The sequence below is a fragment of the Miscanthus floridulus genome, chromosome 1, assembly GCF_019320115.1.
Source record: "Miscanthus floridulus cultivar M001 chromosome 1, ASM1932011v1, whole genome shotgun sequence".
In the NCBI taxonomy this organism is placed as follows: domain Eukaryota; kingdom Viridiplantae; phylum Streptophyta; class Magnoliopsida; order Poales; family Poaceae; genus Miscanthus; species Miscanthus floridulus.
The window spans coordinates 168611286-168635783 of NC_089580.1; the positions used below are offsets into that span (position 1 = coordinate 168611286).

The 24498-nt window shown below is 45.5% G+C and overlaps 2 protein-coding genes across 6 annotated transcripts; one reads left to right on the plus strand and one right to left on the minus strand.

The window, feature by feature from the left end:
• The first annotated feature begins 225 nt into the window (after window positions 1-225).
• On the plus strand, window positions 226-1465 carry LOC136501545 (AT-hook motif nuclear-localized protein 22-like). Its single transcript, XM_066497066.1, has one exon. It carries the CDS (start codon window positions 357-359, stop codon window positions 1158-1160), a length of 804 nt encoding a protein of 267 aa, XP_066353163.1. The 5' UTR covers window positions 226-356; the 3' UTR covers window positions 1161-1465.
• A 7592-nt stretch (window positions 1466-9057) lies between these two features.
• LOC136547575 (uncharacterized) lies at window positions 9058-19238 on the minus strand. Of its 5 annotated transcripts, XM_066539565.1 has the most exons (15): window positions 19073-19238; window positions 18870-18959; window positions 18609-18731; window positions 17813-17980; window positions 17333-17419; window positions 17068-17192; window positions 16080-16120; window positions 15806-15952; window positions 15314-15680; window positions 15125-15241; window positions 14844-14984; window positions 14659-14763; window positions 14438-14566; window positions 13055-13985; window positions 10822-12502 (listed from the first exon to the last, which is right to left on the minus strand). In XM_066539565.1, the coding sequence occupies exons 1-14, from the start codon at window positions 19091-19093 to the stop codon at window positions 13235-13237; spliced, it is 2412 nt and encodes an 803-aa protein (XP_066395662.1). In that variant the 5' UTR covers window positions 19094-19238; the 3' UTR covers window positions 10822-12502; window positions 13055-13234. The 5 variants fall into 5 exon arrangements, with proteins under 5 accessions (XP_066395638.1, XP_066395662.1, XP_066395629.1 ...); XM_066539541.1 differs by adding an exon at window positions 9058-9406 and having other exon boundaries at window positions 12357-12502; window positions 15314-16120; XM_066539532.1 differs by having other exon boundaries at window positions 10831-12502; window positions 15314-16120.
• Between the last annotated feature and the right edge of the window lie 5260 nt (window positions 19239-24498).

A 24498-nucleotide genomic window follows, 5' to 3' on the forward strand; every position in this document is an offset into this window, starting at 1 on the left:
AATGTGTGTTAATGATAAATTAATTAGGCTTAATAAATTCGTTTGGTGTAATACCGAGAATTTATATAATTTATTTTATTATTACTGACACCTCTATGTAATTTCTGATTTAACACCCCGAGGGGAAGGAATAGAAAAATCCCGAGGAGAAGAAGTGCATTCTATAGAGAGAGGCATAAATAGCCGCGGAGAGCAAAGCCGGCTATAGTTTCGTCGCGTCCCGACCATTTGCTGGCTAGGTAGCTGAGAGACTGCCTGCCTCCTGATTATCTCGCCGCGTCGTGTTCATTACGGCTACGAAAATAGTAGGGCTGGCAAACCGGTGGCCGGCCAGCGGCAGTGCGGCGGCCGAGGAGATGGGGAGCCTCGACGGCCACTCGCTGCAGGACCACCACGGCTACGCCCACTCCCACGTCGACGCGGGCCCCGACAGCAGCAACAACAACGACGAGGACGACGCGTCGCCCCCGCCTGCCGGTGCCGCGGCGGGAGGCGCAGGTCCTCGCCGGCCGCGGGGGAGGCCCCCGGGGTCCAAGAACAAGCCGAAGCCGCCCGTGGTGGTGACGCGGGAGAGCCCCAACGCGATGCGCTCCCACGTGCTGGAGATCGCCAGCGGCGCCGACATCGTCGACGCCATCGCGGGCTTCTCCCGCCGCCGCCAGCGCGGCGTCTCCGTGCTCAGCGGCACCGGCGCGGTCACCAAAGTCACGCTGCGGCAGCCCGCGGGGGCCGGCGCGGCAGCCGTCGCGCTGCGCGGCCGGTTCGAGATACTGTCCATGTCCGGGGCGTTCCTCCCGGCGCCGGCGCCGCCGGGGGCCACGGGGCTCGCCGTGTACCTGGCGGGAGGGCAGGGGCAGGTGGTGGGCGGGAGCGTCATGGGGGAGCTCATCGCGTCGGGCCCCGTCATGGTGATCGCCGCCACGTTCGGCAACGCCACCTACGAGAGGCTGCCGCTGGAGCAGGACGCCGAGGAGGGAGCCGTGCTGTCCGGGTCGTCCGAGGGCGCCGCCGCCGCGCAGCAGCTGGAGCAGCAGCAGAGCAGCGGCGGGGGTCCCGTCGTGCCGCCGTCCATGTACGCCGTCCCGCAGACGCCGCCGCACGACATGTTCGGCCAGTGGGGGCACGCGGCTGTAACGCGGCCACCGCCGACGTCGTTCTAGCTAGCGCTAGATGCACCTGCACCTGCACCGGCTGCTGCCGTATATCTCTCTACCTTGCTCAGTTAGATTTCCACTTCTTCGTTCTTCCCTAGGTATTAGCTAGTTACATTAGCTCGACTACCCGCGCTGTTAATTAATGTGCCATGGCATGCATGTGTGATCTTTTCCCATTTCTTCTAGTAGCTCTCTTCTATTTGGAGCCTGTGGAATCAATGTACAATTCCTATTTGCGTATATCGGAATCGGTCAATGTTTACTTACATGTCAATCTATATGCAGTTAGCATTGCATTAACGAGGTAAGCGAATCAGTTCCATAAGTCAATCTTCATTCTTTTCATCAAAAGAAAAGCTTTGTTCTTTTGTTCTGCTATGCTTGATTTTACTAAAATAAGTTGCTAACTACTAAAAAAATCTGTTGATCCAAATAGTCCAGTTAGCTTATAGCCTACCTTATAGCTCAAATTAAACTATTCAACTACTCGGCTTATAAAAAGCTATTTAGCTCCAACTATTGCATCTTATAAAAAGTTCAGCTGATCCAAACGGATCCATATATCCTACAAGAAATTAAGTGTCATATATATTGTCATGAACAGATGACCCCATTATATGTTTTTTGTTGGTTTCTCATATTTCATTACAGTTCTTTTTTTCTTAAGTATGATCACAATCATTTCAATGACGAATTCATGTATTTGAACTTTACTGTGAGGAGATTTGCTTATCTTGATGCTCCATTTTTATAGTATATTGCTTCTTAGATCAATCTAACTTCTCGGTGCTGATGATACATCCATTTCATATATACCCTTCTCCGGTCATTAATATACATGACATTAGCACAAGTAAACTAGTACTCTACAAATTTGCGCTAATTTAGCTGTGTCCTAACGTTATGTATTAATGATTGGACGGAGTATTTGCCTTGTTACCTCTATGGCTATATTTCACACCCTGGTGTTCTTCGCCGCCATGCACCGTGAGCAAGTACATAAGTGCTTGATATTTTTTGACATGTGTTAAAGCCATCTATATATGTGATTGTCCAACCAATGGTGGAGAAAATTCATAGGACGAGTCGATCGAGTTGCATGTGTTGGGTAGATGCGTCGAAGGTTAGGGCAGGGATTCTTCATCAAATGTGGTGGAATGGAGGGGTGGAAAAAGAAGGGAGCATACAAACGAAATAAGTGTCAGAAAACCATCACCCATGTGCCTGTTCGCTTGATTGATAAGCCAAGGCTGAAAGTATTATTGGCTGATTTGTTGTGAGAGAAAAATAATGTTCGTTGGCTGAAAAAATACGACTTAGGCCCTGTTCACTGGTCTGAAACTTGGCTGAAACTGGCTGGAAAATACTGTTCCGGCTAAATTATTGTGAGAGAAAAATATCGTTCTGGCTGAAAAAGAAGCCGAACAAACTGAATATAGGGTAAACCAAATAGGGCTTATAAATTAAGCGAACATGGCTTATGTATGGGCACTCCAATTTCTTTACGTAAGACACGCACAGAGTCATCCAACCCGTGTTTGTTTTGATTGAATATGGGTACGAGTAGAACCTTCTAGAGCAACTACTGGCAGGCGCAGTATGCAAAAGAATTGGCCTAGTGTTAAGAAATAATTTAGCCTTGTTTAGTTCTTTTTTCTAAAGTTTACTCTATATCATATCGGATATTTGGACACATATATTGATGATTAATATATAGACTAAATAAATAAATAATTGCACAGATTACGACTAATTTGCGAGATGAATTTTTTAAGCCTAATTAGTTCATGATTTGACAATGTGGTGTTACCATAAACATGTGCTAACGATGAATTAATTAGGCTTAATAAATTCGTCTCACGGATTACTGATGAATTATGTAATTTATTTTTTTATTAATATCAAACACCTCATGCGATATCTCGTGTGACACTCGATATGACATCTCTAAACTTACCTACCTAGATTTAAAGACCACACGAGTACAACTATCAACGGTGCTGTAGTACAACTCAATTTACCATTTTTGTGATACTCCCAGCACAGTCTGAAAACACGACCGAAATTCGCGGGTCAGCAAAATTCCAGCCGCTCCGAATCAAACGTTGTATTCTTGTCTGCCCCCAAGAAAAGCCCCGTCCCGTCAAGAGCTTCGCTTGTTCTCCCACTGCTGGTCTACTGCTTGCCCCATTCGTTCCTTCCCCCTTTTCCCAAATCAGCTCACCCGGCCCGGACAGGAAGAAATGCTCTAATCTCATTACGGAGCAGTAGTAGCAGGCTAGCAGCTAGCTGGATTACCTTTACCTTACCTGTGTCAGCGCCGATGGACTTGGTTAAAGCTAAGGGCCAGGGCATGGAGACAGGGAGACGGCGACACGGCGGCACTGTGCCCTGGCCCCTGGTCCCCACCGGACACTAGCCGGGCCCGGGCGAGGTGAAACGAAACGAAATGAAGTGACGGGTGTGTGAGTGGGGTGCGCGTGTCTCTGCCTGCCTACACGTTGGAAACCCACACGAGACGAAAGGGATCGGATCGCTCCTGTTCTTCGCCAATCTTTGGATGCTCGTAGAACAATGCCATATATGTCCATCCACCGTCTCCTCACACACGCTCTCACGGCGTCTCACACACTAAACTAGACAGACACACGGTCGGAACGAACCTTCGTTTCGAAGCTTATTCGCCTTTCTAGTGCTGCGTGTGATTTCGTGGAGGGGTGATGAAGGCATATCCCGTTTACCCAACTCTTGCTCCCTCACTCACCTCACCTCAGCTCTCTGGTGCTCCAAAGGGTGGTAGGGGTGGGTGTGACTCTGTCATGCTACAATGGATGGGCGATCGATGTGTCTGATTTGATTTCCGAAGTGTGATGCAAGTTGGCGATGCCTGTCCCGTCTTGTTGACAAGGAGGCGTTCACATCGGACCTGACGTTGTTCCGCACGGCGGTCGCGCCGCCGGGGCCCTCCACGACTGTGCGCGCGTCCCGCTTTGCCTAGCCCGTTGAGGAAGTAAAACACAACACTAAACCCTCTCCCTCCCCGGCTCGGCTCGATCGCCCCCGGATTAGGCTTGACATTTCTACCGACCGATTTGACCTCGCCAACTTCACCTCCCTCCAGACCCACCACCGCTGCGCCTGCGCGACGCGCGCCTCCAGTCTCCATGCATCCACGACTAGCGTACGCGGTACGCCCCTGCCGCTGCCGTTGCGAATCTGCGACCCACGGACACGGCGGAGAAGGCGCGCGACTGCTGCACGGGCGTCATGATCATCAGTGACCGAGGCGCGGGGCCGCCTTGTGCCGTTCCGAGCCGACCGTTGGCTTTGGCTAGCGCCACGCGGGGGGACGGCGCCACGTGCTGGCACGGGGAGGGGACGCGACGCGACGCGGGGTCGGCCTGGTATGGCCGCGCACAGGCACAGCCCAACCTCCCCCTCCCCCCACCCCACGCCGGACTGTTTCTCTTTGGTCTTTGGCAGGGGCCAGGGGAGAAGGCGCGCACGCAAATAATCTCGTCAGAATGAAGAAAAATGCGACACATGCGACGCGCACGCGGTTATTACTGATCCGACTACCGAGTCGGAGGAACGGTTCGGGTCCGTGTCAATGCAGGCAGAGGCAGGAATGAAATGACCGAGCCAAGCGCCCAGGCGTCTGCCGGTCGGCGGGCGAGTTGCTCGTGACGTTCAGGGTCTGTTTGTTCAACAGCTACTACGGGATGATGATGGTGAACAACGTCCCAAGCACTGTGAGAGCGATTAGCCCGGTTCCATCCCATACGACACGAGTGCGACTTCAATTGTCCCGGTGCATGCATCTGCACCGTGCCGCTGCTCCGTCCAACCGGCTATCGCTTCCGAAACAGGGCATGATGATCCAAAAAAAAAAGTCCATACAACTTGCCATACTGCAGAGTGCAGAAGAACGTGGCCGCGCTTGTGTGGCTCTGACGCCGAACGGGGCTAGCGCGCGCGAGCGGGGCGAGGGCTGAGGGGGAGGGGGGCAAGGCTGCCGCGTAGCACAGGACCGGGTGCCAGCGAATGGAAAGCAAAGAGCAAAACACCGGTATTGATAATCTGTTGGAATCGGAACGGCAAGTGGATGACGTGCGCAACCGTAGATTTGAAATGACGAAGAGCGGTTTTAGTGATGTATAAAGGGATATCCATATACAATGGCGAAGCCATGGCCCATGGGCACAGAGAAAGCAAAGCCTCTGCGATCATACTGACGATCGCTTCGCGTACAGATCGTCACGCTTCACTATCAACGAAATCTCAACCACCGAGCCTATCCACGTGACACTCCTCACCCTTTCCCTTCAGGAAAAACTGAAGTCATATTTAGCTCACCAGCCTCATCTCCTGTGTTTAGTAGCCTCCACGTTTTTAAATAGATAAAAAGAATAATCATATATGCGTTGACGCATATGCAGTAAACTCGATAGCTATAATTTAATGACCTGGTAAGCGCGCCAAAATAACAGTATTGCAAACTAAACGACTCCGACCATGCTAGTTATGCATAGGCAAACAGTCTAGTGTTACGTCGAGATCACAAAAGCCATACAAGCTTTGACATAGTCATACAAACAGCACCAGTCACAACAGTCTTGCGCACTAAAAGAGGAATGTCCAAAGGTATATACTAAGATATGCTGAAATGTGAGACTTAATATAAACTACTAAATCCCGCATATTATCGCCGTGTTCGTTTGGCTTATAAGCCGTACTTTTTCAGCCAACGAACAATATTTTTCTCTCACAGCAAATCAGCCATTATCAGCCAAACGAACAGGACATATATTGTTAACATTGCAAGTCAATGAAAAACACATGTAACTTTGACAAGGACCAAACAAGAACAAAGACAACTTTGACAAGGACCAAACAAGAATTTGAGAAGAACGACCATGCACGAATACACCTTTGGTAAATGGGTAAATAAATAGGTTGAACCGTTGAAGGGAAACATTTGGCATCCATAAAGTGATGTATAATGTAAAGAGTTAAATGTATTGTTGGTCCATTAACTTTTACCCATGTTTCACTTAGGTCCATTAACTACGAAAGTGGCTTTTCAGGTTCATAAACTTTTGAAGTGATGCATCTCTAGTCCATACCCCTTCATTTATCTTTTTAATCTGACGTGGCAGTCCACAGTGTCGCTGCATGCATGCACGGCGGGAGCGGAACGGCCGAGCAAGCAGCCCAGCCTGCATGGCGTGGCGATCGAGCCATGGGGCGCGACCGGCGTGACGGGGACACGTACGAGCCAGGCCACCAGCAGTCCAGCACGCACGCATGCCGTTTGGCAGCTAGCGACCGAACCGCCGGGAACTAGCTTGCCCGTCGAGCTCCGGCCGGCCTCTAGTCTTCCCGGGAGATGGTCGAGGCGCCAGCCGTCGTGGTGGTGCGGGCGTACGACGACGACGACGCGCGCGACCGCGCCGGCGTGGAGGAGGTGGAGCGCGCGTGCGAGGTCAGGTGTATGAGCGGCGGCGGCAAGATGTGCCTCTTCACGGACCTTCTCGGCGACCCGCTCTGCCGCATTCGCCACTCGCCGGACTCCCTCATGCTGGTACGTATACACGACCACGTACGTGCTGCTCTCTCTCTCTGTCTGCTCTGTCTATAGACCCACGTTGTGGTCGTGCCTGGCTGGGGGCTGCGGGCCGGCTGCGGCTAAGCACAGTAAGCAAGCACCACAGGCCCAGCGGCTGGCCGGCCAGATGCAGCAAGGTGAGGTGGTGAGCTGCTGGGCTCGCTCGACCAGTCGACCTAGCCTACCACCTGTCCGAGCTGCTGTACCGCTGGCACTTCGCCAACGTCGAGTTCTTCCCCGCCGACATCGACGCCGTCCTGTCCAACGACCTGTCGTTGGGCACGTTCCTGGCCCTGCCGTCGAGGTCGTCGTCGCGAACGGGACCGTCGTGGGAGGGCGTGGAGGCGTTCCTGGCCGCGCCGCCGCCATCATGGGCCGTGCTCAGCGTGTGGAACTGCATGGACGCGTGCTGGCCGCGATGCTGCTCCTGAAGGGCGACGACGGGCGGGCGCGGTACACAGCGACGGATGCACTGGCATTCGTGGCGGCCAGCCTTGGGAGGCCCGGTGGCGGGTGGGGCGGCGGCGGCGGCGTGGGGACCAGGGTCGGCGAAAGGCTCCGGAGCAGGTGGGCCGCGCTGTTCCGGCGCACGGGAGCTCGGTGCAGCGCGCTGTCAGGAGAGAGTGAGGCTGGCCGGCGTCCTCCTCGCGTGACCGGCCACCGTTGTCTGTCTCGTGTATCGTGCGAGAGCACCCATGCAGTGGCCACCCATGCCACGGCGCCGAGAACCCATGTAGCGCGCGCGTGCGACACTTGGACGGACGCGTACACGTCAACAGGGGGCCATCCCATCGCCCATCGCCCATCGCGTACCAGTAGAGGGCGTCGATGTTGTGGCTCATGCTGGCGATGATGCCGTTCTCCGGGAAGTTCTTTGCGATGGAGGCGTCGAGCGCCTGGTGGTACTGCCTGGTGAGCTGCACGCGGCCGCCGTGGCCCGCGCCGAGCGTCTCCAGGATGCACTGCACGTCCACCTTGACGCCGTCGGCTCCGGCGGCGGCGAGGTATGTGTGGAGCTCGTCGTAGAAACGGTACACGGTGCGCGGATGCACGAGGCCGAGCCCCTGCACGGTGAGCACGTCGGTCTTCATGCCGGGCTCGTTCTCCATGACGCCCGGCGAGACCTTGGGGAACTGCATGCTGGAGCGGTAGTGCTCCGTCCCGGGCTCGCTGGGACGGACGCCGCCCCAGTAGCCGGTGATCGCGTGCTAGAAGAACGTGCTAGAAGACGCCGTCCAAACAACTTGGCATACTGCAGAGTGCAGAAGAACGTGGCCGCGCTTGTGTGGCTCTGACGCCGAACGGGGCTAGCGCGCGCGAGCGGGGCGAGGGCTGAGGGGGAGGGGGACAAGGCTGCCGCGTAGCACAGGACCGGGTGCCAGCGAATGGAAAGCAAAGAGCAAAACACCGGTATTGATAATCCGTTGGAATCGGAACGGCAAGTGGATGACGTGCGCAACTGTAGATTTGAAATGACGAAGAGCGGTTTTAGTGATGTATAAAGGGATATCCATATACAATGGCGAAGCCATGGCCCATGGGAACAGAGAAAGCAAAGCCTCTGCGATCATACTGACGATCGCTTCGCGTACAGATCGTCACGCTTCACTATCAACGAAATCTCAACCACTGAGCCTATCCACGTGACACTCCTCACCCTTTCCCTTCAGGAAAAACTGAAGTCATATTTAGCTCACCAGCCTCATCTCCTGTGTTTAGTAGCCTCCACGTTTTTAAATAGATAAAAAGAATAATCATATATGCGTTGACGCATATGCAGTAAACTCGATAGCTATAATTTAATGACCTGGTAAGCGCGCCAAAATAACAGTATTGCAAACTAAACGACTCCGACCATGCTAGTTATGCATAGGCAAACAGTCTAGTGTTACGTTGAGATCACAAAAGCCATACAAGCTTTGACATAGTCATACAAACAGCACCAGTCACAACAGTCTTGCGCACTAGAAGAGGAATGTCCAAAGGTATATACTAAAATATGCTGAAATGTGAGACTTAATATAAACTATTAAATCCCGCATATTATCGCCGTGTTCGTTTGGCTTATAAGCCGTACTTTTTCAGCCAACGAACAATATTTTTCTCTCACAACAAATCAACCAACAGTACTTTCAACCAAGACTTATCAGCCAAGCGAACAGGGCATATATTGTTAACATTGCGAGTCAATGAAAAACACATGTAACTTTGACAAGGACCAAACAAGAATTTGAGAAGGACGACCATGCACGAATACACCTTTGGTAAATGGGTAAATAAATAGGTTGAACCGTTGAAGGGAAACATTTGGCATCCATAAAGTGATGTATAATGTAAATACATAGAAACTGGTCATACAGATAAATTGGAACACTGAACTTATATAAAAAAAAGTTGGATTCTGCATAGGATTGCACTATTAACTTAAACTCAATGTAAAGAATCATTTTCTAAAGGAGCAATCTCATGCGAAGCCATGTGCAGCAGGCATACAACTTTGTCATTCGAACTCAGATTCCACTGGTTGCTACTGTTGGCCCACTGGCGACTAGTGGGAACTAAGTTCCAATTACCCTCCAGTGAGTTAACATGACAGCACGCCAGAAATTTAGTGTCTCATCAAATAATTCTTTTGCCCCATAAACTGAATTTTGGTAACAAAAATAGCAATCAGAAGCAGATTGTCCACAACCAACCAAAGCAACTAAATATTTTGTCCACACAACCCAAGATAAGGTCACAGCACCTCAAAATTACTTAGATATGCAAGTCTATGCAAGACGCAGTGTAAAGCATGTCAGTAGCATGCTACATCCCAAACATCTTAGCGAAGGGAACAAGCGCACGTCACACTTACGAGCCAACATCAAGGATGAAGTGACCCAGACACAATGAGCAAGTGAAAGCATGATTTATCTACCCCTTAAGAATTGGACGAGCTCCAAAGCTCTACCAGTTATATAGAAAAGAAGTGCATTAGCATCCAATTTATGTCATCAATCGACCTTATTTATTCAACTCAGTTTTGCATTATCCATCGAAATAGAATATGCAGTGACATTCAAAATTTCACTAGACATCTTCTGAATAGATAAGGGCTCGACATCAGGTCAACACCACAAGCTTCAGATGTAGTTCCTCGAAATCCTTTGCTTAGAAACCTTCAAAAACAACCTATATTCATTCTGTCGCATACCCGTTTTATTGATTGCTCTGTAGTCAGAGTGCTTCTGTAGGGAATGTAGGTTTAAAGCAAAATGAAGCACTCGTATAATCTTTTGAGACGGGCAATGGCTACTTGGCCTTGTTGATCCAGAATTGAAAACTCCCACTGAGCTGGTAGACTTTCGGCACTAATGCTAGGTGTACAAAAGGCTTTCGAGTACTGTGGGAAGGTGCCAGAAATAGACGGTCATAGTTGTTAAGGCGTCGCTATACCGACGCCATATCGTCGCCATATCGCCGTGGTGTTTTTCTGGCTCTCGCCACGGCAACGCCACGGCTCCGGCGTGTATGGCATCCACCATAGCGCCGTGGCGCCGATTTGGCGTCCTGTGGCGCCTTTGTGCGTTGTGGTGGGCGCAATAGACGGTGAGGGTGAGGGTGAGGCCGTGAGGGTACCTGAATAGACCGAGTCACCGATTGGAGCCCTCCGAGACCGAGCCCGAGACGCAACCGCAAGCAGCCCTCCGAGCCGCCGCCGCCGTCGGCCGCCGGGACGGTCGCCCTCCGCCCGCCCCCGCCTGGAAATCCGTCCGCTTCGCCCTCCGTCGGCCTCGCCCGAGCCCGAGCCGGCCACCCCCGCCTGGATCTCCCGAGCCGCCGGCCCTCAAGCTTCAGCGCCCGCCAGGTACTCTCTCTCTCTCTCGTCTCTACTCTGTTCTTGTGAGTTGAAGTGCTGAGCTGCTGATCGGTCATCGCCTCATCGGTGAAGTGGTCTCGTTAAGCATTGGCTAGTGTTCCACTGTTCTGGTCTGGTGAAGTAGCGTGCTGACTGTTGAAGCTCTCTAGCCTCTAGTTTGCTGCACAAGCGAGTAGTGAAGTGGTGATTTGGTGAAGTAGTGAAGTAGTGAAGCTCTCTAGTCTCTACTCTGTTATGCACTTTGCTCAAGAACAGAGAACAGACCTGTTATGCTGAAGTAGTGAAGTAGTGAAGGTCTTGATTTGATTGGTCAAGACTCAAGATGGTGGAGAGAACGTGGATGCTTCTAACGATCTCGATGAGTTTGCATTGGACGACTTTTGAGAGATGAGAGATTTGGAAGTTTGAGAGATGAGAGAGTTCTCTGTCTTTTGTGCTACATTTACATTGCTATTTTGATTTGCTAATATTGTAGACTATACCTTTTAAGCTACATTTGCATTACCATTTGTCAATATAATTTCCTAATATCCTAGACTATAATGTATGTATTCGCCACGCCGATGTGTGTATGGCGTCGCCACGCCGCACGTCATAGACGCTGTAAAGGTGTGAAAGTGGTGGGTCGCCGCGCCTCGCCACGCCGCCGTAAAAACTATGTAGATGGTACGATAACATTACTGAGGAACACTGGAGATGAAACATTCCAAGGTGGTAAGGCGAGGACTTGGACAGCATGCAGGTTACACGTTCCAATGCTGAGATGTGAGGTGCAGGTGGTGATGATCACCCTGGGTTATGAGCTAGAGTTAGCGCCCTTAACAGGCTCTCCATGACCAGCTCCACTGTGCTGAGATGTGAGGTGCAGGTGGTGATGATCACCCCGGGGTATGAGCTAGAGCTAGCACCCTTAACAGGCTCTCCAGGACTAGCCTACACTTGTAAAAATACAGGTCGGTCCTCCAACCAGATGTGTGGATACCGAGGCCACCTTCACAACCTTCTCCCTTCTATCTTTATTAGTCAGGTAGAGCAATTCGCTTGAGTTGCTCAACTATCCCTTTGCCCGGTTCTCATGACACGCTATGAAACCACCACCGTGCTAGCGGCTAGCGGCATTGTCGTCAAACATGTGTGGCTACTTACAATTTGTCATTTCACACTAAATTAGAAATTTTTCAGCAGGCCTAGCGGCTGCTCCTATGAGGTCATATTTATTTTCACTTTGGGATATTTCAAATTCTCTCAATTGGGTATACAATTACTAGAACAAATAAGAACACAGAATTACCAAAATCAATAAAAATTGCATGCATAACCTAAGTCAACACAGGACACTGACCCAAGGAGAACATGGAATTCCCACTGTTTTTTTTTTCCTTCTCAACACTGGTTAGAGTATCATTGAAACAGCAAGTATAGCCTAAGTTTGTGGACTAAACCTAGAGCCCATTAAAATTCTCTTATGCTACAACTGTAACATTTCATCTTAGGTGGAAGATGATTTCTGCAAATACTAATTGTAACTCAAATCACCAGCTGGTTTGCTGATTCAATATATGTGAAAGAATGTGGCACAGGGTATCTTTTTCTTCAGTCAACATTAGAAATAAGTTACTGAAAAATAATGATGACTAGCAGTCTAGCACCCTAGGCATTGCAAATTATTAACTGCTTGGAATATTTTGCTGGTAAGAACCTCGTAATCAGATATATTGACTGTTGCACAAACCTGAAACTAAGCAGCACCGACCAAACAACTGGTAAGAAGGAATGCTTTAGCAGATTTTCCAATCAATATGTTACCAACTTGTTTTTGTTGAGGCGTTGATCATATCATCCTGAAGAACATAAAAAGCTTGTGCACATGGTGCTAATCTGCCAATAACCCAAATTCAAATCAACAAAGTGACACAGTATACACAGCAGCAAAGTGTCCACAGAAGTGGAAAAATTAAATAAGCAGGTACCATTGCACAGCAAGCGCATGGCAACTATGCCCACATTCAAATTAAGTAAAGGGGCGTACCCAGTGCAGAGAGCTCCCGCTCTGTGCGGGGTCTGGGGAAGGGTGTCAGTGGCAAGCCTTACCCTCGCCTGTGCAATGCGAGGAGACCGCGACTCGAACACGGGACCTTCCGGTCACAGGCGGTAAGAGTCTACCGCTTGCACCAGGCCTGCCCTTCCACATTCAAATTCAGTACTAGGCCTTAATTGTTGTTACTTTTCCAATAAATGAGTAGTGTAAAGATAATTGTGCAAGATTATATTTTAACAGCGTGCACGACAACACAACATCATACACTAGTAAAGAAACTTATCAGAATATAAGTTCACACTAATGAAAAAAAGGGAAGCAAATGCACACATAACATAAACATATCCTTTTCAGGGTTATGGTTCGTACAAATCTGTAGAAGCAAACATTACCAGATAACTGGCTGCTAAGCCTGAATGCAGCAGCATCAAGGAAACAGCTCAGGAATCCTCAGATCAACTGCCACGTAAACACACAGAACATTAAATAGGTATCATATAAGCACACTTCCATAACATTGAGATAAACTCTTGAAAATAAAAATTCAAATGTGTCGCAAGGAATTTCTCAGGCTAGTTGTTGATGGCTTTCTTTGCTCTAAGAGATTCAAGGGCCTTCTCGCGAAGTTCAATTTCTAGTTTCTTTTGATCAGACTCTTCTCTGCCAGCATGAGAACCTCTTTTCCTAACAGCAACATCTGAATCAGAATCCCGATCCTTCTCAGAGTCTGAAGGCACAGTAGCAGTATCAGTGTTCTTTAATTTTTGTTTGCTGGCATGGCGTTCCGCCCTTCTGCGGTGTCGCTCTTCACGTCTTCGACGTCTTTCCTCTTTTCTTAGCCTCTTCTCTTCCTTCCTTCTCCTCTTTGCCTCTTTGCCATCTGGCTCAGAATCAGACTCAGAACTACCATCATACTGTTTCCTATGCTTATGAGCTTTCTTGTGCCTTCGCTTCTCAGAGTGGGATCTATGTTTGTCAGGTTCTTCAGACCCTGAACTACCGGAATCAATGTGGCTATTACCATACGTTATTTTCTTAGTTTTTTTCAAAGGACTTCCATCTTCCGAGTGGGAGTCCTCATTGACTTTAGATAAATATTTCTTTGCATCAATAGCATCATCAGACTCATCACGCAAACCTCTCATGACAAGCTCACTGTTTCTACCATCCTTTGACTCATCATTTTCAATTTTAGTAGGGGAACGCTGTTTCCCACGAGGTTCTTCAGGAGAATCAGTTTGACGCTTTGTTCTTCTACCAACAAACTCGTCTTCTGATGATTCTGACAGTTGATCAGGGTGTTTCTTCTGGACACCCTTGCCACTGGAGAACAGAAAACAATATCATAAAATTGCTGAGAGGATGCACATTGTGCTGCAGCAAGATGATGCTTTCTGATAGAGATGCAAATGTGTTCAACTAGATTACACATAAATTATGACTGACATCATCATAGTTACTAAGTGAATTATATAGCCATAAAAATTGCCACCGCTACCAAAATAATAGGTGTTTACTTGGTCAGTATAAAACTTTTCAGACAAATGCCCTTCTACTCGAAATGGTTGAAAATAACTATATCAAAGCATACACCCTCATCTGAAATTTATCTACAAGTATTCAATTCAATTTTCAATGGAAAAAAACGAATAAAGGTGCTGTACTGTACAGTAGCAGGGAAGTAGTGTTATCCAGTGGGCAAGGAGCGCATTCGAATCTAGCAACCATCCAATTTTGTCTCAAGAACTAAAAGCGTTTAAGAAAATGAATCCAACCTCTGTCGTAAACTGAATGGAGATTTTTCTCTAGGGCTTGAGTCACCAGCACCGATATTCTTAAGTTGCAGACCTGCCGAGAAATCCTTTGTTTTCCTACGAGCTGAATTTGCTTTCCGGGCATTCTCTCTGAAACAAGAAACAAACAAGAAAAGAGAAACAGTATATTCAGAAATGCTATAAAAGTTTGCAAGTGCAATACAGGAAAATATGGCACCAACCTAGCACGACTGCCTTCTTCATCTCCACTTGTATCTGTGCTGCCCTGACTAGGTATAGGTTTGCCTGAGTTCTTGAAAGAGCTGCCAAATAGAATATGAACCTCTCTGCATCAAAATATGTTCTCTAATCTGTGGGGAAAAGAATATGGACAAAAGCATGTACAACACAATGTAGAAATACACACCTATCACGTGTGGAGTTCCTTTCTTCATAGTTAGGAGACCTCAAGGATTTTGACAATCTATGCTCAGAATCTGGGGAATGATGACCACCAATCCTTGCACCATCCCTATCATTATCATCATCTGATTTTTGCTCTTGTCCCCTATGATAAAAAAAAAAGAGGTTGTAAGTTGATAGTTTTCTGGATACAGGTAAAGAACATATCTACAATATTATTTTTTGTTCCATAGGTAATATTGGCCGTAAGGGAAGCTTGTCTCTAAATAAAACCATGCATATTACCTTGGGTGCACATCTCTGTCTTTCATGGAAGGGATGCCATTTGTTTCTTTCTCGATATCTCTACTTAAATTCCTGCGAGAACGATTAGGACTCCTGATAGTGTTCGGACTGATACTCCTGCAAGATTTGGTATATCACAATTGGTGGCTGATTCCAGAGAGGTGGAAAAGAAATCTGGCTACAGCTTACCTCCTTCCCTGTGGAGACGAACGGCGATTTGCAGAACGAGTCTTCGGTGAACTTGGTGATCTCCTCCGGCGTTTTGGAGATGGGGACCGACGTCTTATTGGAGATCGAGGCCATGGTTTGCGGCTTCCTGGAGATGGGGACCGTGGCCTGCGCCTTCCTGGGGACAGGGACCGTGGCCTGCGCCTTCCTGGGGATGGGGACCGTGGCCTGCGCCTTCCTGGGGATGGGGACCGTGGCCTGCGCCATCCTGGGGATGGGGACCGTGGCCTGCGCCTTGCTGGAGATGGGGACCTTGGCCTGCGCCTTCCTGGAGATGGGGACCTTGGCCTGCGCTTTCCTGGAGATGGGGACCTTGGCCTGCGCCTTACTGGGGATGGAGATGGACGTCTACCTGGTGAGAATCTGCGTCGAACAGGAGACCTTCGACTTGTAGGAGATGGTGATCTCCTTGGTGCACGAGCTGGTGAACGACAATGGCGAGGAGAAAGTGACCTTCGTGGCCCAGATGATGGTGATTTTCTGCGAAGAGGAGACCTCCGGCGTGAAGATGGGGATGGATATCTTGACAAGGAAGGTGACCCTCTCCTTGAGTAAGGTGATCTCCTTCTAGAAATTGAAGGTGTGCTTCTTGGAGAATGCCTTCGGGGAGAAACAGAACGTCTAGGTGAAGTTGAACGCCGTGATGATCTACGGTGTCTATCAATAGAGCGGGAACGCCTAGGAGGAGAACGAGAATTATTTCTGGGAGAAATAGATCTTTGCCTACCACGTGGCGACAAAGATATGCTCCTCGATCTGCGACTTCCCCTGGAAAAGAAGAATCTATAAGGTTCCCATGAGTAGCTTGCCTCTGTTTATTGCATACAAAATTGCTTACTCTCCACAGAATAATTAGGTTGAACACTTTGGTAGAACTGAAGTTGACATATCTCAACTTTCATTTTTTTAAATACAAAAGGCGTGAACTTAATAAAGGGACAAACATCATTATATAGCATCTTTTTATAATACTGATATAAGAAATATCCACCTTATAAGTAACACATCAATCAAATCAAACGCCATGATAAGGTCATAGAAATCCAGTTCATACTTAACACTGGTAAACCGATTGCACGAATCCTGCATTTGGCATGTGAATATCCTTAACTACAAGTAGCATTTTTGTGGCATCCTTACGATTTGCGAAATCAGGGCCCAACGCCCACAATTACTCACTGATTCAAGATGAAGAATTTCCAAAGGTCATAAAGATTGGTCATCTAGTATGGACTTCTGGTCCACAGAGAAAAGGAGAACTAGGATGACTACCACCTAGTAATCAGGCTACTCAAGAAGAAGACATCGTTGAGATACTTCCCATTTTTTATCCAGAATATCATGACAGATTAGAAAGATTCCAGATCCAGGCATTCTAATTGAGTATGTTTATTTAATACCAATTTGCTATTTTACTGTTCTAAAAATATTTGTTGATGCATTCCTAAAAAGGTTTACTAAAAGAAGTGGACTAAAAATTTATTGGCGGTGACTTTGTTACATATAAATCAGATATAAGCTGAACAAAATAACAGACAAAATACACAGATGGGCATTTCAAGGAAGATAGATATTCATAACACAAAGGTTAATATACAGATAGAAAAGGATCTGGTTTACCTTAATATGGGCACATAGCAATAGCATTCAATGTAAAGCATGCATCAAAGTCATAGTGAAAGCCTACAAGGTTCTATGGGAAACTGATAACGGACCTGTTCTTTGGTCTTAAGCTGCGCTTGAAATCATTGTCTTTTTCTTCATCGGCATTGAAATTTGTACTATTTAAAGCAGAGCCAACTGGATCACCATAGGATCTTGAGTTACCAGCATCCCCATCCTACAGTAGTTGAAGTAAATAACGATATGAACCCAAATAATCGGAGAAGCTATCTGAATGTCATCAGAAACACAAGGTGTCACAACATAACTGATAACCTAAAATCAATGATAAAAAACTGGCAGAAAGGGATATCTCACCGTAATTTTGTTCTTTTCCAGTTCTGAGTCCCTTCCCTCTTTCTCTCGCTTCTTTTGGATCTCCTGTGCAATCCTATCATCCTCTGCCTGCGTTAAGTAGAAGGCTTTCACATTTCTTAAAATGGAATATAACTAACATTTCTCGACGATGTATGAAAAATGTTCTGGTTTCACCAAACAACAAATTTTTAAAAAAAAAACAGTAAAACACTAAATACGAGCTAACTGATTGTCTTTACAATCATATGTAAGGAATGGAGAAAAAATGTTCTACTCCTCCACGGAGTTTTGACACAAAAATGGTCCATAAAAATATAAAACCTGTCATATGAATGAACTATCATTATTGGTCACGCAGTACACAAGGACCGAAAAGCCATAACTCCCATCATAATTATCTGAATTAGTCGAGAATAGCATATTCAATGTTGGACCAGCCATATGGTGATGGTAAACTAGTATATTTTTATTGAAACAAACCTTTTTCTGCTGTATCTCAGCCTCCTTTTCATCCAGAAACTGTTGAGGCACCCCACTGGCATTCTGCTGTGCACTGAGGAGGAGGCTCCAGAGCTCCTTCATGAACTTCACTGTGTTCTTCTCCATGAACCCTGTCAGCTGGATCTGAATCTTCTTTCCATCCGCTTCCTGCCATTAAAAAAACAAAGGCATAAGCACACCTCATTGCCATCAGCTACCATCTTTGATACAGGAAAATTAATTTTAAAAATTTGAAGAAACAATCCAGCTATCTGTACTTGACTTCAGATAACATTAACAAAAATCCAATTCTACAGCTGAGCAATATTGGACCCCCAGATCAGTCAGAAATACAACCTCCCAACAGAAAGATAGATTTGTCATCAGGCACAAGCAACTGTTCCAAGACACAACATGGGACATTGTGTGGCTACAAGACAACTAAGTCATAGTTGGAACTTAGTGAGACCAGAAATTCGACAGTATTATCTTCACATGATTGGTAAGATTCTCAGGTTTGATTTAACTCCTGAACTAAAACATAATACCAAGCCGTATTTCAGTTCCAATTCCTGAGCTAGACCACAAAATGGCTGCTCTGTAGTTTCTGAGCTACAGTAGTCAAGCTGATTAGACTAAATCAGCCCTATCTCGGCGTGCCCTACGTGCAGGTTTCTTACTGCTTTTCAATTTCAAAGACCAAATTCAATCAAATTTGATACATGCCGGGCAATATGCATGCAGAATTCAATAAGGACAGTATTAACAAGCAACATTGCTGGACTTGAATAAATACCTTCTCCTCGAGGAGGCCATAGATGAAGTTGATGAGAACCTCGTCCTCGAACCCAAGGAGCTCAGTGACCCGCTTGGCAATCCAGGGCTTCATCACGTCCATCTTGACCTTTGACGTATCCACCTATCACCAACCCCAAGCACAAAATCACCAAATCAGAGGAAGCCCTTGCAGACAACAGCTATATATATCCCTTAAGTATTCTGCGCTCAATACAGCATAATTGAGAAACGAAGGGTATGAGTGAAAGAATGAACTAACCAGATGGTCAAGCTCGGGTGCGAATTTCTGCGTCTTGAGCAGCTTGGCTTGCTTGTTGGAGAAGCGCGTGTCCTGGTCAGCGGACGTCCCCTGCGAAAAAAAAAACACGGCACGGCCTCTCTCAGTAACAGATCCGACGAGAACAACGGCGACCAGACGAAGCGCGCGCTAGGTAGATCGGGGAAACGAGCTCTGTGACTTACCCTGAAGAAGCCGCCCGACATCTTCGCTGACGCCGATGCGGCAGCCGCCGCCGCCGAGGGAAGAGACGGGACCGCAGTGGCTAGGGTTAGATGGCGTCCGCTAATGCGGCTTGGGAGTTGGGACTTGGGAAGGGTAGGCGACTACGAGACGAGGAGTGGGGCTGAAGAGGGGCGGGCACGTGACGACGTGACGACGTGAGGCCTATTAGGCAGGCTCCCTCTTCGTGGGCCAAGGCCCGATGTTGTGGGCTTTTCTAGTTCCTAGCCCGTTTGCTGTTTGGGCAGTCTGTGAGCCTTGTGTGAAAAAAAAGTCTAGGTAACCCCCGATTTTCTACCCCTGAATTTACCAAAATCGATTAAATAACCCCACAGTTAATTTTGAACGGTGATTTTACCACAGTGACGGTGGTTTTGTCTTTTTTATTTATTTATTTTCGCTGAATCTTTGAAAAATCATAGTAAATAAAAAAACATAAAATAGAAAATCCAATTTTGTTGGACTTTACGTGAGTAGATCTACACAGTGAACATATAATATGGTATGCTTTAGTGCACAGTTTTTGCTATAGCTTTAGATCTATGCTTTTTTATAATTAATTGGAATAATTCATAGCTACAACTTCTATAGTCCAATTGTGGTGAAATTTTTATAGTGGGCTAGTTATTGTATGCTTGAACTATAGTAAAAATTTAATACTCATTTGATCATGTATAACTTAGTTATAGATAAAACATAGATTTAACAAGCATAAACCTAAATAAACCTAATCATAAGATATACATGATCCAGTTAGTATAAAATTTTTACTACAACTCAAGCATACAATAATTAGCCCACCATAAAAATATCATCATAATTGGACCATAGAAGCTGCAACTATGAATTATTCTAATTAATTATAAAAAAGCATAGATCTAAAGCTACAGCAAAAACTTTGTATTAAAGCATACCGTATTATATGTTCATTATGTAGATCTACTCATGCGGAGTCCAACAAAATTGAATTTTTCATTTTATGATTTTATGTGATTTACTATGATTTTTCAAAGATTTAGTGGAAATAAATAAAAAAGAAAAAGACAAAACCACCGTCCAAAACTGCTTAGGGGGGGTTATTTGACCGGTTTTGAAAAGTTCAGGGGTAGAAAATCCGGTTTTATAGTTTGGGGGGTGAAGTAGTCAACCCTTAATAGTTGTGGGGGTTATGTAGACTTTTTTCGCGTTGTGTCGTAAACTTGTGATCCGTTTAGGACAAGGGCGTGTTTTTTATCATGGCCTGACATGGGTATATTGCCAAAATTACGTTACAAAGTTATATTGTTTGGTTTGTGATCATCATGTAAAAATGACGGGAATATATGGAAAATTGGTGTTTTGATGGTAGTCAAGTCTAATTTTTCTTGAGTTGTGACTATGACATGTAGTTTCCACTTGTCATTACATTTTCTTCGACAAAGAATAACCTGGTGAAAAAGTATATAAAATAAATATATGGTTTAGTAAATATTAAAACATTTCTTAAGTTTGGTAATTAAAAAAATTCAAACCATGTGCAAAATAACGAGTGCATGCCATGTCATCTCGGATTGGCTATCCGAGCTAAATCGGGGTCACAGCTTGCCCACATCAGATCCTGTGTTGGCACTTGGTAGCGGGAGCCAAATTTTTATGGGTCGGTCACATATTGAGTTAGAATCAAACATCAGTCAAGTTTTTTGAGCAGCCAAATTGTTTTGACCAACTTTAGCATCAAACCAAACATACTCAAACCAAACATACTCAAACCAAACAAACCTAAGAAGATGTAAATACCAATTCATTGGCTTCTCAATTTCTGATGTTACAATCATTTACAAGTTGGAGGCTTATTTGTGATTATGAGGCAAAGCGAGGACATGGGTTCAGGAGAAGGCAACTGACATAGAAACTTGTCACAGGAGGCTCACACCATAGCAAAGCATGCCAATACAAAAAGTGTTTCATCAACAAACAATAATAAGTGTTGTTTACTAGGTTCCATGAGAAATAGTTTGACTGAGGCCGCCTTATTGCTCATCACAAACTCTAGTGATCTTCGCCAAGCAATTATCCACCGACCTAGTGTGAGGAAGGTATTGTATCTTGCAGTTGGGATTTGTCCCCGTGAGCCTGTGGAGACCAGAAGAAAAGAGTTAATTTAATTATCTGGATATAATTTTTTTAAAAGAATATCGATGTTTCCTTAAACCTCTATTGATGGGAAAAAGATTTACTATCCTCCGAACAAAATTTGGGTTCCATTTACTATCCCAGTCCTATTTTCTTTGCTGGTCCAAGCTATCCATAGTAAGAGCATTTCCAAGAGTTTCTAAAACCCACTGCTAATCTTAATTTTTTTGGCAAGATTAAAAAAACTACTCTCCAACCACTCCCAACCTCACCTCTCAATCTTTCCTCACTTGGGAAAATAGACCTGATTGTGCCAAAATGTAGGCATGTCTGTCGATGGGCCAAGGATGTGTGGGAAAGAATAAAAAGTAGGATAGGGGTTCTCAATGTAAATATACAAGAGAGAAAGAAAGATTAAAATAGTTTGGGTGATTTAGAAAATAGTCTAGGATCCCTGATGCAAAATTGTCTTCTATATGTTAGGAGCAAGATTTTGGAAACTATTGAAGAAACTCAACAAATATGCTCTCAATATTTCTTTAGCCACTTGGAAAACTCATTGATTTACCAACTGTTTTTTAACCATCGGAGATGCTCTAAGATATGTCTTTTTTCTTCGTGTACAAATTAACAGGTTTTGTTAGACGACATGATTTCCAATTGTAGATAATAGATTGAGATTTTATCGGACTATGTAATTAACTATGATATTTTTATATTTAAAAAATTGTTGATGATATATATAACAATTGACATATCAAGAATTCAATTAGTATTCTCATTGCACTTGAATAGATTTTCATACACACTTGCGTGTCGCACGTGCATATTTGCTAGTCATATAAAGACTTGACAATTTCAAGTTGCACAAGAGTTATTCATACAACCCATGCAATTCCACGGGTCGCCCAACTAGTTGGGTTAAATTGGAAAAAATCATGATTATTCTTTACCGCTACACAACGTGCAACAGCAGTCAGCCTTTATAGCAGCTCTAATAGATCTTTATATCCTTTTTAATTTGTAGAAATAGAGATTTTGGTAAAAACACTCTAACAATCTTTTTTAATTGGATATCTAAATATAAACATTCTCTATTTCGGATTTGGAATTGTTGGCACCCGGACGTCCGATCGGATACTGAAAGTGCATCTAGCCCTTTAGTGGATTTTGGATGATTGAATGACAACGTGATTAAAGGTCTAACCCATTTGCTAAGTGTGGATAGGTAATAGGTTATCTCACAGGTACTTAATGAAAGCCAAAATGATATGTTATTGTATAAACAATCTAGTTCAAGCATAAGACAACAATGCAAATAGAATTCATACAAAGGCTTATTTATTGTGGGATTTCCATATACTATATGAAAGCAAGCCCAATAAAAATTAGTTGATGAGACATGAGGAATTGCATATAGAATGGTTTCATATTTGAAGCTTGCTAAATTGAAATAAAAAAGATAACAATACAAATGAATGGATGATTCAACACAAGATGTGACTTGATGGCTTGAGATGGTGAAGATAGCAAGGAAAGGCTTCAAGGTACTAAGCAAGGGTGAAGGGCAAGCGACGGCTTAGCGGCCAAAGAACCTAGTTAGGCTGAAGAAGAAAGTACTTGCATTTAGTTGAGGTACTAATCAAGCTATGATGGTCATATTGATGTGGATGATCAAATCTATGTTGGACAAAGTGTTAGAGGTGACTTGATGCATTTGGAGTTATTCATATTTAGTGAATGGAATCAAGTCACGTGCTCAAATAAAAAGGATCAATATCAACATGTTGGCACCCTCACTTGATGAAGATTGGAATACATGGCTTCAGTTGAATGAGATGAACTCAAAAGGTTTAAATTTGTTATACTTTTAAATTTAAGTTAATAAGAATATCGTACTATTAAGAGGGATGCACCATGTTGATAGATAATGTTTCATAAGTGCTCAAGCCAACCTATATGAGTTTTGAGTGTTTGAGAGACAAAAGAGCTAACCTATTTTTGCTGGTCTAGCAAAACCGGACGGTATTGATACCGGACGTGTCTGGTATTTGCCCAGCAATGGTAATATTGTTGATCTCGGGTTGGTTCATCGGGAGTTTCGATGTGGGTCCAGAGTTTCAATGGTCGGGAGTTCCAACATCTCGCGCTTAACTAACTTGGAGAGTTCACTGTGGTGGTCATACCGGACGTGTCTGGTATGGACGACCAGAGGCTAACGACTAGTTTTCAAATGCCATGAGGGTCAGAAGTTTTGACATGAGTCGGGAGTTCCGATGGTTGGAAGTTCTGGCATGAGTCAGGAGTTTCAACACCTCACATACTTTAACTCAGTTACCATAGTTTTCAAATGTCCTAAGGGTCGGGAGTTTCGGCATTCATCGGGAGTTCCGATGCCTCATAACGTCACTGTAACTCTGTTACCATTGGCGCAGTGTAAGTCATATTTGGTATGCATACTGGACGTGTTTGGTATGGCAATGACTATAAAATGGCTAGTTTTTCTAAGGGGCTATAAATATCCTAAGCCTCCACCTTTGGAGGCTGCTGATTCTGCTGATACACATACATGTTTTTGAGCCTTGCCAACTCTCCCAAACCCTCTCTTAGTGAGTGTGTGATCCAAATCACAAAATCCATTTGTGGGTTAAGAGAAAATTTGAAAAAGAGAGAAAGCCACCACTTGAGCGCTTGTGCATATTGTCTATTTCATGATTTGTATTTGTTACTTTTGGATCTTCGGTCCTAGACGGTTAGGCGTCACCGGAGAGCACCCGAGAGATTGTGGTGTCTCGGAAAGTTTGTAACGGTCGATTTCGTCGCCTCAGAATCAACTAGTGGAAGGAGAAAAAGGAGTTGGAAAAGACTCCAAATAGAGTGACCTTTGTGGTACCCTCTAGGGCTGACCTTCGCTGTGTCGCCCACTGCCCCCTCAACGGAGAGTAGGACTCGAATGAGTTCGAACTTCGGTAAAATAAATATCATGTCTCAATTTATATTTTATTTGATATTTGTGTTGCTCCAGCTCTTATGTAGGTTCTCTGTGTATATTGTTATCTCTAGTAGATACCTATAATTTGGCTTGAAGATAGAAATTAAAAGGAGCAAGTTTGGGGCTGCTCTGCAGAAATTATGTATACCGGACACGTTAGGTATTTTCTATCTGTGCTAAAAATATTTATTCTCTGTTCTAACTGTGTTGCAGGGTTGTAACTTCTAGATATATTTTGTATACCTTGTTTACTCTGTGGCTAACTTGTGAGGGGTGATACTACTC